This window comes from Palaemon carinicauda, chromosome 11 (assembly GCF_036898095.1).
Source record: "Palaemon carinicauda isolate YSFRI2023 chromosome 11, ASM3689809v2, whole genome shotgun sequence".
Taxonomy (NCBI): domain Eukaryota; kingdom Metazoa; phylum Arthropoda; class Malacostraca; order Decapoda; family Palaemonidae; genus Palaemon; species Palaemon carinicauda.
In genome coordinates, this window is record NC_090735.1 from 4,147,990 (window position 1) to 4,163,881 (window position 15,892).

At 37.3% G+C, this 15,892-nt stretch overlaps 3 protein-coding genes across 7 annotated transcripts in view; 1 reads left to right on the forward strand and 2 right to left on the reverse strand.

Annotated features, from left to right (window-relative positions):
• The window catches only part of LOC137649946 (calcium uniporter protein, mitochondrial-like), a 799,430-nt gene that overhangs the window by 596,498 nt on the left and 187,040 nt on the right, over positions 1–15,892 (forward strand). The window lies entirely within an intron of this gene.
• Positions 1–15,892, reverse strand: part of LOC137649945 (uncharacterized) — a 402,495-nt gene that overhangs the window by 296,895 nt on the left and 89,708 nt on the right. The gene's annotated exons all lie outside the window — the stretch shown is intronic.
• The window catches only part of MCU (mitochondrial calcium uniporter), a 73,120-nt gene that overhangs the window by 26,072 nt on the left and 31,156 nt on the right, over positions 1–15,892 (reverse strand). Inside the window, exon 4 of the mRNA XM_068382794.1 lies at positions 2,992–3,138. Coding sequence (XP_068238895.1) covers positions 2,992–3,138 — 147 coding nt within the window. The remainder of the gene's footprint in view (positions 1–2,991; positions 3,139–15,892) is intronic.

Sequence of the window (15,892 nt, forward strand, 5' to 3'; positions counted from 1 at the left end):
AACGTCAGAATCGATTTACTCTTTCTGCAAAGTGAAACCATGATACTCTCTCTCTCTATCGTAACGATAGAGCGCAAACTGCGTAGTATAAATAAACTAAACGTTAGTTCATCTTTGAAAACAGTACGAAGACTATTCAAAGAAATTCTTTCATAAAATATTTATTAAAAATATTCATTTAAAAGGTTTTAAATCATTAGCTCTTTAAAAGCTATTTACGATTGCAAAGGGCTCAACGTTGTTTAACTTCGGTTTCCAAGTTAGGACCGCCTACTCTCAGGAAAGGTCGCATATAAACAAAACATTAAAATTTATTTTTATATGTTTATAATAAATGGAAAGTTAATCGAAGAGGCCTAATAAAGGCGGAGAGATATAAAATATATAGAGGAAAATCTATAATTAATTTATAAAGTGATAAGATAATTACTAAAAGCCTAAACACACTTCCGTCTAAGGGAAGGGTCGGCCATTTAAAAGTGAAAGAAAGTCCATACTCTCTTTGTCACCAAAATTAAATCTATCCAAAACGAGTTCAAGATTTAAGATGAAGATAAAACACCTGCACTGCGAAAGCTCAAACCAGAATATAGTACTTCACCAAAGATGATGGGAAAAACTCCAGGTTTCAACAGCGAGTAAAGTACGTCTTGTCGACACGTCGACAGAGAGATAATTGAGTCTTTGTTTACATGGAGTTTGGTATCTGGCCGACAGTTGGCGCTGATGGGCACACCCGCAACCTGTATAGCGATCGCTGGCGAGTTTTTTTTTTTGTACAGTTTTTGTCTGTCGAGCAACAGAGTTGCAGCTATATATTCACCGGCTAAGTTAAATATCTAAAATATAATTTTGTTTATATAATAATAAACAATGCATCTGTGACCAGAGGCCTGCAAGCATTCCAAGAATGTTTGAAGAGATACTCAGTAGTGCCAATGGGCAACAACATGATCGTAGTGGCTTATGTCAACAAGCAGGGAGGAATCATCTTGCGCCCCTCTTCAAGTTGACAAAGCAGATGCACATCTAGGAGGCATTTCACGCCATGGAGTTGTCAGTGAGGTACATTCCCGACATACTCAGCCGTCAAGGGAAGGTTGTTGGAATGGAGTGGCCCCTACATCGTTTTGAGGCAGAAAGGCTTCTTGCCCTCTGGGACTCTCCAAGGATCAACCTGTTTACCACAGGGCTGCTACCCTGTGTTCTGCTACCTTGTTCCAGACCCCTGGCCAGTGTTCGAAGATGCCTTGCAACACCCCTGGGATCACCTGGACATTTACACCTTTCCCTTATTCAGCTTGATTTGGCCAGTAATCAACAGGGTGTTGATTATGCCAGGAAACAGGATAACCCTGGTGGCTCCTAGATGGCCACACGCCAAGTGGTATGCTCTTCTGGTCGAGGTCCAGAGAGAACTACACCCTTGGCCCACTCTTCACTGTAAGCCACACCTGCAAAGGTGGAGTTGTTCGCTCTTTGCAGGTGGAGACTATCCAGCGTCTCCACCAAGTGAAAGGCTTTTCGCGAAGCATTGCAGAGGAGATTATTATTATTATTATTACTAAATAAGAACAACCCTAGTTGGAAAAGCAAGATGCGCCAAGACCAAGAGCTCCAGCATGGGAAAATAACTCAGTGAGAAAAGGAAACAAGGAAATAAATAAACTACGAGAGATGTAATGAACAATTAACATAAAATATTTTAGAACAGTAGCATTAAAATATATCTTTCATATATATATCTATAACAACTTAAAAAAAACAGAGAAAGAGAAATAAGAATGCAAGACAACTCTACCTCGAGACTGGAAAACCAGGGCACTTAAGCTATGGCACTACCCAAGACTAGAAAACAATTGTTTGATTTTCATGTGTCCTTCTAGAAGAGCGGCTCACCATCGTTACAGTCTCATCTACCCTTACCAAGAGGAAAGCAGCCACTGAACAATTACAATGTAGTAGTTAACCCTTTGAGTTAAGAAGAATAGTTTGGTGTTGTCAGGTGTATGAGGACAGAGGAGAATGTGGAAAGAATACGCCACACTATTCTGTGTATGTGTAGGCAAAGGAAAGAGGATCCGTAACCTGAGAAGGGGATCCAATGTAGTACGGTCTAGGCAGTCAAAGGACTCAATAACTCTCAAGTGGTAGTATCTCAATGGGTGGCTAGTGCCCTGGCCAACCTACTATCTGACTGGATATCTCTGAAGGTCCTCTACAAATGTCTATAATTGGTAGATATCTGGTTCTCATAGAAGGGGTATTTCTCTGGTCAGAGCATCTTCAGCATAGATCGCAAATTTCGTCGTCTTCCTTTGCCAGAAAAAGTCCCTCCCAATTGAGGGCCTCAAAGCCTACTGCTCACCCTTGAGTATGGTATTTTGACTGAAGGGCATAGATCTCCTCCTGGGAAAGTTAACTAAAACTGAAAGACCAAAGAGAACATATGGAGGTATCCCCTAAGAAGGGGTAATTTTTTTCACTCTAATCTTTTGGTTCTACATCCTGTTCACATAATATATGTGGATATACGGCTAACATATTGAGTCCAAAGAGTAAGGCTATCTTTGACAAAGGCTTATTTAATGTAAACACAATGCATCTGCCAGGAGTTTTACAAATGATGAAAAACCCTATTTTTTACAATTCTGAAAGCTACAACAGTATCTCAAATTACCTCAAGTTCTTTCATTATTCCATTTCATAATAATCTTGAGAAATTATAAGGCAAAATTATTCATAGAAAAGAGAATTACAGAGTAACCCCAAATTGCTATCTTTAAGACAAACTTTTAAAAAATTCAACTGAGAACAAATAGATAATTTTATAAATCACTTTGGGTTAAACAAAATGCTACTGTTATAACCTGCATTTAAGGTAAAAAAATATTCCAGAACATGGATACCTATGAAACTACAAAAATAACAAGAAGAATGCAATTAATTATGGCCAATGGATCTTTCATAAATATAGGATTAACTTATTACCTTCTCCAAGGGTGCAAGTTGTGTTTTTATCTCCTCTATTTGTGCAAGGATTTCACGTTCCTTCATAACTTGGTGTTGATCTATATTAAGGGCCATGTATAACTTGTTCACAAGGTGTCGAACATCTCCCATGTTACTAAGCTCTTCCTACAGATAAGAAATAGATTATTGCAATGAAATTCCACCATTTAAAAAGCAATGCTATTGATAAATAAATGCATGGAAAATTATTAGTATTATATCATCTTGTATTAAAAAATACAAGTTACATGAAAAAGAATAATTTTAAAAAATTAATTGTTTCTATGCTTACCCAAAACACATTTGCTATTCCTTCACAGAATGAAATATTCGACAACAGCTTAAAAATACAAAAATTTTCCCCTTCATTATAAAACATAGGATAGGCAGAGCTGACATATAGAAATGGTTGGATATACCTTATCTACCACTTTGAGTAGAGTATCTCATTCCTTTATAGTCAACATTGGACCAGGAGTCTAAAATAAATCCAACTATAAAGTTTGGAGACTTGCAGGAATGTCAATGAATTCTGAGAACATTAAAATAATAAATCTGACTATAAAAATCAATTAGTCTTTCTGAAATACTTTTAATGATTACCACATTACCTTGAATGGTGGGAAAGTGGTAGTCCTTTTATAAGACAAATTAATTTAAAACAAAACATTGAACAATACGACCACCTTACCTCTGATTTACATTTCATCATGAGAGCCACAGAAAAGGAATGCTGTAGATAATATGTCTCTACAGACCAACAGCACAAAAATATATAAAAAGGTCTATCCCACCAAAGACGTTTACACATCCCCAAACAAATAAACTATAAAAACATACTTCCTTATAACGGTCAACAATGAAACTATGGTAACCTACATTACAACATCCCTTGCTGCCACCGTAGGACCTAGGGACTCAAATTCATTGAAGCGAATCTAACCTCTGTCAGATTATGAAACGCAAACGCATAAGGGTATATTGCCACTGTGGCACATTAACTTCATCATCATCTCCTCCTACGCTATTGACGCAAAGGGCCTCGGTTAGATTTCACCAGTCATTTCTATCTTGAGCTTTTAATTCAATAATTCTCCACTAATCACCTACTTCGCGCTTCATAGTCCTCGGCCATGTGGGCTTGGGTCTTCCAACTCTTCTAGTGCCTAGTGGAGCCCAGTCAAACGTATTTCTTTCTACATTCACTTATTTCCCTAAGACTCATATATCGTAGTTTTGAACATCAACAATTAAGTGCCTTAAAGGAAAACAACATGGCATTTTTAAATACAGATTGGAAAGACTGTTCATTGAACTCCTTATGGAGGAGGACCTCCTTCAGTATAACTTCAATGCCCTGTCTGGCCAAAGATGGTTATCTGTGTCACACCCAACCAAATCTTTAAGACCAAAAGTATGACTCTGTAGTCATCCTTGATTATAAAATCTGCTATGAAGGAGAGGAAGGCATAATTGGAAGAGATATCAACATTAACGAAACAGCCTATAATTCACTAGTCCTCTTAGCCAATGCTACAAGCAAAAGACAAGTAGATATTTACCTTTACACTATTCAAAAATACAATTAAAGGTATAAAGGCTGCGCATGAACGGGAGAAGCAGGGGACAGTGACATTGCCCTATCAAGCAGGACAATGACCTAGAGACTGACTAAATATATATATGATCAGTGCCCAAGCCGGGCCCCTCCTCCCACCCTAGCTAGGACCAAGGAGGGCCAGGCAATGGCTGCTGAGGACTTGGCAGATAGACCTATAGGCTCCCCCAAACACCCCAATCTTAGCTCACAAGGATGGTGAGGTTGCAGCGACCAAAGGAACTAATGAGTTTGAGCGGGACTCAAACTCCAGCCTGGCGATCAGAAGTCCGGGACGTTACCACATAGGCCACCACAACCCTAATTGTGAAGACATTTATATTGACAAAAGCTAACTCTACCTAAGAAAGTTTCTTTTATGCAACTTTTCTTAGAAATGCACCATTTTCGTGTAAAAATTTGTCTTCTTAATCTCCACTTATCAATGAAACCCAGCATCAGTGTGTGCAACCTTTATGTCATATAAAGCCGTTAATAGCTTTTTTTTTGTCTAAATTATGAATGTCTTGCCACAGAGGCCAATCTTAGCCTTCTTGTGATATCTGTCTCTATAACATGGTCTCTCTCATCCAATCACCAATCTTCAATTCAAACTTGATGTTTATTGGTGTCTCTATGAAATAGATCAACTTAAAACATTGTCAGGGTAATATGTCTATTTTGATACAGGATATACAAGTTTATTTATTTTTTTAGGACAATGTGGCTGCTGTTAAACACTTGAGAGATAATTACATGTTGCAAAATACTGGGAAGTCCCTTAGATATCTTAATTGTATATTTCCTGAATAACAGCAATTAGGAAGTGATACAATACTTCTGCGGTCCCCAGGATGAAGAAATGGCCCCATGGTCCGTACACATTTTCTGATTCAACTGGCCTATCTTATAAAGGATAAATCTCAGAACTTAGAAAATTGTGTTCCGTCTCCCACATCATCAGGTATAACTTAAAATAAAAATCATAGTTGATATTCTCCAATTTTCACAAAACTCTTCTGTGGACTAGAGATCATTTTGTTCCATGGTGATGAATGATTGATTTCAAAGTGAACCTCCTATCAGTGGTCCTGGCAATGAATTTGAAATTGATGAGACATTAATAACCAAATGCAAATATGGCAGAGATAAAGTTCTGAAAATTTTCTTAATTACTCAGAATTGAATGCTTTAGTAAATGGCAGTTCATTGTTTCTCTGGTTGAAGGTTCAGTCACTCAGCCTAAAGATAAAGACACTTTTCTATTCATTATCCAGCTACTGTATATGATTTTCCAGGGTTATACTCATCATACCATTAATCATACTGTACTATATAATTTGATTTTAATGAAATCAGAATATCCACAATCACAAAATAACAGTATTTGAAGTGCCATGAAGAAGTGGATAAAGAGACCTGACATACATGCAAAGTAAGTATATCAATACCTCACTAGTGAATTGTATATAAAGAGCCATGATTCTGTTATAAAATTGTAGCACAATTTTCTATGCCAAGCTGCAAAGATGTACCTGCATGTAAGTCAATGAACTGATGCATGACCAAATGAATCGTACGTTGATGACTTGGAAGCAAGATTAAGATCCACAGACACTAAGATAATTATTACTTGTTTTTCCAATGCCAGCTAATAGCAAGCGCCCTCCCAGTAAGTAAGGACACAGTGATCTGATTCATATTAGGTGGAGGTACTTTAGGTTAACACATATCCCATTAAATTCCTTACAACTCGAACACGATGTCCAAAACAGTAGCTGCCAAAGGAAATAGAATTGAAATTTCTGTTTACTATTATATCGCCAACAGAGACCCATTCACATGATTTTTCTATATTTCCCTGGTGAAACATGATGTACCAGGCCTATTTTCATGAGTTTAGGATGGTTTTAACAACTTTTTTTTTATAGAAATTGTTAGGTTTTGGGATGAGTGAAAATATGCCCTTGTTCTAACACTATAAAAATTTGGTACATGAAAATACCTCTAAAAAAACATCTCACTTCAGTTATAATGAACAGTACATGTGTAATCATTTATCAGAAAAACAATGCTTTGACCATCAAATTTACAAATCAAGCACTCAAAGGTTCAAACTGTGCTCCTCTGTAAAATCTCTACACTTCATTCAAATTCCACCTGAGTGAATTGGTTTGGGGTGGTTTCTCAACACTAAAAGATCTAATGTGTCACAAACAACTGTACTGATGGACAGGTCTAAACCCACATGTTGAGGAACAGATGTTAACATAGACCCTTTGATTAAAGCTATGGAGAAGCCCTATTCACAGTACAATAACTTTAAGGATTTAATAATATTAGCAAACGAGGTGTTAATCATTGAAACTTTTCCTGCTTTACTCCAAGAATAATATTAATGGTACTGTTGTAAAAAAAAAAAAAAAAAAAGTTAGCTGATGACCTATATGGCAAATTATTAAGCCTGGAGGACTTGGAAATCCCTTATGTTCTGAGGAAAAGATGGATTTGGTGAGCTTAATTGATTTGTAAGAACATTCTGCCTCCCTGGAACAAACTAAGGCATAAGAGGAACAATTCTAACTGCTCTCCATAAAAGAAGCTCCTGTACTAGCATGAAAAGAGCACTAGACTTTGTCCCTCCCTGCTTCCTAATGTAGAGCAAAGCCATCACATTTTCCAAATGGAGAGCAATAAGCTTTCCCATCCCTAAATCTTCAAAATGAACTAAGGTCTTGTACACTGCAACCGTTTCAAGCAACTGCCATGCACCTTTGCTTAAACCTATGGCTAAACCTCCTACAGATATTGACCATCCAATGTAACTCCCAATCTTGATCAGGACTCCTTGAAAAACAGAAACAGGTATCAAAATCTTTAATGCCAAATTTGCTGATTGAAGGAGACTATGGGAATCCCACCAACTGAGACTATCCACCCAATTCAAAATCATGAATATACAGTAATTACTGTTTTTGGGGACAAACCGCATATCCCAAAAGTGGTTGATAAGTAACTGAAGGGGCCTCATATTTAAGCAGGTATACTGGGCAAACTTTTTCAAAGAAGCCTTGGTCCTATGAAAATTCATCCACTTATAAACTAAAAGACTTTCCAGTCTCTTAAACTCCTTGGTAATGGTCAGATACTCGTGGACATATTTCTCTTAGGGAAAAACCTGACAATGAAGTTTACCATTATTCAAAACTACAACAAGCAGTTGAGAAGAAGTCTCTCTCTGATCTTTCTGACCTTGGGTAGCAATCAATCATTCAATCATCCAAATTTAGGAGAACCCTGATCACCAGGAGATTTAACCCCTTTGCAACGAGTCCATAACTATCGTGGACACTTGAGGAAATATGCTGAAACCAATGCAAAGATAGGTGAACTAATAAACCTTGTCCCCAAATTTGAATTTGATACACTTCCATCTGCTATGGTGGAAAGGCACATGGAAATAGACATCCTGCAAGTCTATGGAGAACATCAATCTCCTTTCTGGACTGCTTCCAAAACCAATGAGGGACTCTTCACAGAGAATTTGTCTCTACCAGGTACTCGAGTCTTGAAACATCCAACCCTGGTTACCCATCCCTCCCCAAGCTTTTAAAACCATAAACAGGCAGTTGTATAGCCCTAGAGAAGGAAGAGAGACCCTTTCTATAGCCTTCTTCTCTGCAAGGATTGAATCTCCTTTCGCAATACCATCGTCTGTTATGGGTTATTGTAATAAGAGGTATAAGGCACTGGAGTATCCAAAAAAAAGGGATGAGAAAGGGCTACGGTTCAAGGACCAAAGTGAATAGATGAAGGAGACTCCAAGTTAGGTGATATAGAGAGTGCCTGCCCCCACTTAAAAATGAGCGTTACAAATGTCACTTGGAGGACTTTGTATATTGACTAACATGTTAGGAGAATATAATATTATTTGAAAGAAAAGACACTATTAGCCTCTCTGATGAAATGACTGGCTGGAACTCGATACAAAGTAGTGGTGAACGATGATGCAGATGAATCACGTGAAGTACAAACATCATGGTAAGGCATATCACATTGAATAATTGTAATAAACAAGGAAATAGATAATATACCAAAAAAAGGTAAAAGGGGAAAACACAAAGAAAGTAACACATAGTGCTTAACTTTAAAGGAATAAGGTACTCAAAACTAACAGATGAGGTGGATAAGCTCAGTTCTGTATGCTGGCTCCGCTCAAAGTTATGGATGTGGCTGTCACACTATGTACAGAAATATTCTTGCAATCTTAAGTTTTCATCGAATATCCTCCTTTGAAAGAATAGCAAATTAATTTTGGGAAGATTCATTGAAAAAATTCCAATTCAAATGAACATCTACAAATCTGACTTTTTGGAAAATTACAGATCTGCAATATGGATTATGAAGTATTTCTCTCTGTAGATTGAAACAAATTAAATACTAAAACCAAAGCTAATTGCAGTCCTTTTTATACAATGGAAAAATAAAAAAAAATGAGAGAACAATATAAAGCACTGGAACAGCCCAAAAATATTTTCTATGTTTTGTTTGACACATATATATCAAAATTAGGAATAAGTCATTATAAAACATTTTTTTTTTTCTACCAAAAACGGAAAAGAAAAAGTTTTTAGATATCAGGCTTGATAAAGGCATATGTTTATATAATCTATGTGAATGCAACTCAAAATTAATTTTTAATCCCTCTGATACTACAGTATTTTAAGGTTTCTGCCAACAGTTTAAAGAGAAAAAGTTGAGGAGCAGCTTTATAAAAAAAAAAATCATAAGCAGCAGTGAGGTATGTATAGGTCTACGCATATGAAAACAAAAGAAAGCAAGAAGGCATAGTTACCTCTGAAAAAAGCATAATTGGTATTAATCTATTTATTTTGTTTTTTGAGAAATGATTTATTTCATATCTATCCACAAGGATATGGAACAATTTACACAAAACATAAAAATCTCAAAATCGAAAATTACAGGGTTTCAAGTAAGTGTTCCATAGGGTTCTGTTCTCGCACTTACTCTTCTCTTTATCAATGACCTTCCTCAGTCTACTTCTTCTCATATGCAAGTTTTTGCCGGTGATTCACCCTTCCACACATCTACCTTCACCTCTCAGCCATTATTTCCTCTGATGTAAGCAATCAGTTCCACTTGTTACTTCTTTATATGTCCTCTCATCTTCAGACCATATCTGAATTGGGAGTCTAATCAATTACTCAATAAAGTTACATCTTTTACAGTTCCTGTAAATTTCTTTCATAACTTCTTATTCACCTCTGTTTTGGAATTCAAATGAAATTCTAACATCTTTCCTCCATAAACAATTTGAAGGCTAAAACTGCTCCAGCCTTGTTTGGAGAAGTTTGCAATTCACTCGTCTGTTAAGTCTATTCCTAAAAATTTTGCGTAATTTCAATTAGATGTACTAAATGTTTTTTAAATCCTGTTACATAAGCTTTAATTAGATTCTCTACCTCTCCTCCTGAACAGGATTGAAATAAAAGCAATATGACTGATGATAAAACGGTCAACTTTACCTTAGTTTCTTATTTCTGCAGTGAGGTGGCCTTACTCTCTTCTTTCTATAAGTACAGTACTACAATTTGAAACTTAAACTACAGGAGAAATTTCTCTCCTTCCTTGAGTGTCTACTAACATGCACTTAGCCACTACTTTCCAATTTTATTCACTGAAGATTAATAATACCAATTACCAAATATTGTGACTATCTATTGACCTTTACCATCAAGGTAGGTTTTTTTTCCCTTGATTCAAACTCCCTGTTTTCAAAGAGTTCCTTTTAACCCCTGACCCTCAATAAGGTTGGGGTACATGGACGAAAGTATATGAATGAATATTTCTTCCTTCTGGCTCATGTTGCTATTCCAGGATAATTAGCAGGACTTATTCTTAAACCATTACTCACTTTATCTGATAATTTGGCAAAAATAGACATGATTTCAGACTGCTCTTTGGATTCTAAGGAAGATGGCTATGCCCTGCAACACAAAGAACTGGATTACCTGCTCTGGTCAAATGAGTGACAATATTAGGGTCAAATATGGCTCCTAATATTCTGGTCTTATTTGAACTAAGACATTCTTCTTTACGGTACCTTGGAGGTTTTGATAAAACTTGAAGTTTTCTTTTGGGACCTGTACAATGTTAATTTCATATTCAAATATGTTGACTGCTGAAAGCACAAAATTAAATTAGCTGGTTAAATGCCATTAGTAGTAGCAATGATAAAAAGATATTCGGGTTTCTAAAACTAGGAGCTGAGATACGCGTAAAGGGTCATCAAAGATTGTAAAACAATCTTCAATGGCAACTGAAATTTAAGCATTAACAATAGATCAATTTTAGTCTCCTACAAATAATCAGTCAAGTCTAATTTGGTTTAGGTTCCATTAATATTAACTGTAGTACAGTGAGCCCTCGTTTATCGTGGTAGATAGGTTCCAGACCCGACTGCGATAGGTGAAAATCCGCGAAGTAGTGACACCATATTTACGTATTTATTTAACATGTATATTCAGACTTTTAAAACCTTCCCTTGTACGTAGTACTGTTAACAAACTACCCTTTAATGTACAGAACACTTAATGCATGTACTACAGTACCCTAAACTAAAACAGGCACAAATATTAAAGGCGATTTTATATCATGCGTTTCCTAAACACGCCAAAAAGCACGATAAAAAATGGCAACCAATGTTTTGTTTACGTTTATCTCTGATCATAATGAAGAAACAAATGCATTTACACATCTGTGTATAGGTTAGTTTTTGCATCGATTATATTGATTATTCAGTACAGTATGTTGATTTTGTTGTCACCAATGTTTTACTTAATTTTTCTTAGGATTTCCAAATGAAATGTTTTTCTTTATGACGGCACCTGAAACGGCGGCTTCATAAAGTACGCTCAGTAAACAACCACGCTCAGTAAACAAACGAAGGCATTTAACACGCATGATGAAAGTGATAAATAATGATATTACAGTAAAAGCTTTTAGAAAATATGTTATTACAAATACTATTTACCATATCTATATAAAATCATACAGTACATACGTAGCAAAGCAGGAAAACAATTTACGAGAGAGAGAGAGAGAGAGAGAGAGAGAGAGAGAGAGAGAGAGAGAGAGAGAGAGAGAGAGAGAGAGAGAGAGAGAGAGTTGTTTTACGTATATAAATGTAAATTTTAAACAAAAAAAATATGACAAGTTATAACATGTATATTCAGACTTTTAAAACCTTCCCTTTAACTTAATGCATACTAAACTAAAACAGGCACAAATATTAAAATGTTAGAATATTAAAGTAAAACATGTATAAAAAAAATAAAGATTGTTACTGTACTCACCACGAAAGAAGTTGAAGAAAAACTTGAATGATGATGGCGATGAATTTGCTGCACAGTAGAAATGATGATGATGAAACTGATGATGTCTTCTACTGTGCAGCCAATGATAGTATTTTACGTCTCTTCAGACGGAGGTGTCTTTTCCTGGGACACCTCTTCAACTTCTTCCTGGGACACTTCTTCAATTTCTTCCGAAGGCGTAGTAGCAGGAGGAACTGGCTCTTTTTTGCGAAGCTGGAAGAACATTGTGATCGGAAGTTGCTACCGCTGCTTCTTTTTTCGCTCGAAGAGCATCCTGTAGGGAGTCATGTCGTCATCGATCTTGTTGCAGAATTGCATAGACCGAACCATATCCTCGTCCCACTCTTGCGACATTTCTTTCAACTCCTTCGCATGGTTGCAGAACTTGGCAAGCCGTTCTAATGTTAAGCCCATTTCTTCGACATTTTCTTGGGTCTCTTCCTGCGTTTCACTATCTTCTTCACTGGCCGATTTCGTCAGGTCTTCTAGGTTTGCGTCAGTTAGCGGCTGGGAATGGCAGTCCAACAACTCGTCGACGTCTTCAGTCATCATGTCACCAAACCCGTCACCTCCAATTATCGCAGCCAACTGCACAGATTTGCGTATTGCAGTGTTAAATTTCAGACGGTGTAAATCCCTCGTCGTCGTAAACAATCTGGGGCCACAACTTCTTCCAGCTCGCATTAACGGTTGCAGGTTTCATTTCTTGCAGTGCCTTCTGAATGTTCTGCAAGCACGTGACTATTGTGTACTTCCGCCAGTACGCCTTCAAATTGAAATTTTCATCTTCATCTTCTTGGGCAGCATCCACACACGCAACGAGGTCCGCCAAGGTATTCTTCGTGTAGAGGGCCTTGAACGCCCTGATAACCCCCTGGTCCATCGGTTGAATTAATGACGTGGTGTTGGGTGGCAGGAACTCAACCTGAATGCCCTTATGCGACAGGTCAGTTGCGTGTCCACCAGCGTTATCCATAAGGAGAAGGAACTTAAATGGCAAGCCCTTCTCTAAGAGATATTTACTGACTTGCGGGATAAAACACTGGTAGAACCAGTTGGAGGTCAGCATCTTCGTAATCCATGCTTTTTGATTATGCATCCAGTACACGGGAAGGAGATTCTTATTTTTATTTTTCAAAGCGCGAGGATTTTTCGACTTGTAAATAAGCCCCGGCTTTAGCAAAAATCCAGCAGCATTGCCACACATCACGAGGGTAACGCGATCTTTGAATGCTTTAAAGCCAGAGGCTTTGGCTTCTTCTTTGAACAGGGAAGTTCGCGACGGCATTCTCTTCCAAAACAAGCCGGTCTCATCCATATTAAACACTTGTTCCGGCTTGTAACCAACTTCAGCGATAATGTTCTTGAACGTCTCGTTCGCGTAAGTTTCAGCAGCGGCAGTGTCAGCGGAAGCAGCCTCGCCATGCAGGGAAACGCTTTTCAGGGCGAAGCGTTTCTGAAACTTCGCGAACCATCCTTTGCTGGCGGAAAAACGTTGTTTCTGAGGCTGGGAATCAGTGGATGTCCCTGGATGAGGTTCATCTACATCATCTTCTTCTTCAGCATGGTCGCCATCGTCGTCTTGAGGTTCCTTTGCCGCAAAATTCTCATACAAGCTCAAAGCCTTGGTTCGGATGGTGTTCGTATCCAAGGCTATGTTGTTCTTCCGGCAGTCGGCAATCCAGACTGCTAAAGCACCTTCCATGCGTACGATCGTTTTATTACGCGTGGTAACGACTCGCTTCGCTGATCTGCTAAATGTGATGGCAGCCGTCTTTCTAATGTTCGCCTCGTCCTTCTTGATGTAGCGAACGGTGGATTCGTTCACTCCAAAATGGCGGGCTGCGGCCGCGTAACTTCTGCTTTCTTTTAACATATCGAGAAGCGTCACCTTCTCAGCAATCGTCGTCATCATCTTTCAGTGGCGTTTAGGCTTACTACCAGCCTTAGCAGAAGCAGAATGCTTGGGAGCCATTGTACAGTAGGGGTTAAACAGAAAGTTCAACAAAAAGTTCAACTTAAAACAGTCACGCACAGTACAGATTAAAGTTCACAAAAACGTAGCAGCATCTACACGGCTAGAGAGCAGCGAACGAAGTGGCCGCGAAAAGATGCTGGAGGTTGGAGAAGCGGTCAAAACACCAATCACAGGCTAGATTACAAAACTTGGGGTCTGATTCGTCATCTATCAGCGCTTGAACCAATCACAATCCATCTTACATGCTACGTAGTAGTTACCTATTCAAATACAAGGTACCCTACGTATACAGCTTTACGTACGCTATTTTACGCTTGTTTTGTTGTAGGATCTGTACGCTTATTCGAGATGTGATTTTTGCAACAAAGAATATTATTGGATGCAGTACTACATACGTATACATACAAAAGATTCATGGAAAAGATGCACATCCATTACATTTGTAGTACAGTAGTAGCCATCAGCAGCCTTACACCATTCAAATACGGTATGACTGCATCTGATTTGCGTTTCATGTTCGATTTAATTTTACTACGTACTGTATACTGAATTATCGTATGATCACATTCTCTTTTCGTGTTTTATTTCTTTCTGTACTGAATTATATGTCATATGTAATGCAATGAACCATCAGTAAGAGCAGATATTACTAATTACAGTATTAATGGAATTACAGGTAACGAAATATCGTATTTGGGGTCTTCATATATCGCGATATTTTCGAAATTTCCGGAAAATCCGCGATATGTTTATATATATATGGGTTATGAAAAAAATCCGCGAAGTGGTGAATCCGCGATGGTCGAACCGCGAAGTAGCGAGGGCTCACTTTAGATGTACTTTACTATCAATATTTTAAAACAACCTCTGTAAGCACAAAATTTCTTTCAATAGCATACACAGTACTGTACTGTATTCTGTGTTTTAACAATACACTGTACAGTGAAACCTTATAGGTTAAAAGCATATGAACTCAAAAAAATTGGTGTTCAAACACTATTTTCAAACCGTTTTTATCCTTGAAATAGAACGAAAGTTTGAAATCGAGTGGGCAATCATGACTGTCTAGTAACTGTTGGCTAAGAAACGTATAACCAGCAGCATAACTGCTGCCAAAACAAATGTTTTACAGTAAAATATACTCGGTTTTCTAATCTCTTCCAAAGCACAACTGCGAAAAATAAATGCTAGCTTTTTTATTGTTTTTGTTCTTTGATATTCATACACAGTGTAGCCTGAAGGGTAAAGAAGGGTATTATCATTATTATTATTATTATTATTATTATTATTATTATTATTTGCTAAGCTACAACCCTAGTTGGATAAGCAGACTGCTGTAAGGCCAGGGGCTCCAAGAGGGAAAATAGCCCAGTGAAGAAAGGAAATAAGGAAACTACAAGAAAAGTAATTAAAAACTAAAATTAGATATTTCAAGAACAGTCACAGCATTAGAATAAATATTTTATATACTGTACGTATAAACTAAAAAAAAAAAATAATAAAAAACAAGAAGAGAAATAAGATAGAATAGTGTGCCCGAGTGTAACCTCAAGCAAAACAACTCTACTACATAACAGTGAAAGACTATGGTAAAGAGGCTATGGCACTGTCCATAATAAGGCCACAATGAAAAATGAAAACCCCAAGAACTAAAAAAAAGAAGGAAGGCCATTTCAAAGTGACAGTAGTGTGCTTATGTTTAAACTAACAGGGCAGATTTCCATTCCAACTATCAACACTACTTATAATAGCTGAAGAAAACTGAAGTATTCATTCATTTCATCTTTATTGTATTTTTCTGCATGATTTCATTCATGTAAGTACTGTCGACTTTGTGTAAAATTCTTTACAATGAGTGATTTCTGGGATAAAAAACAAATCAACCCTATAAACGTTATCCCTTGTGAG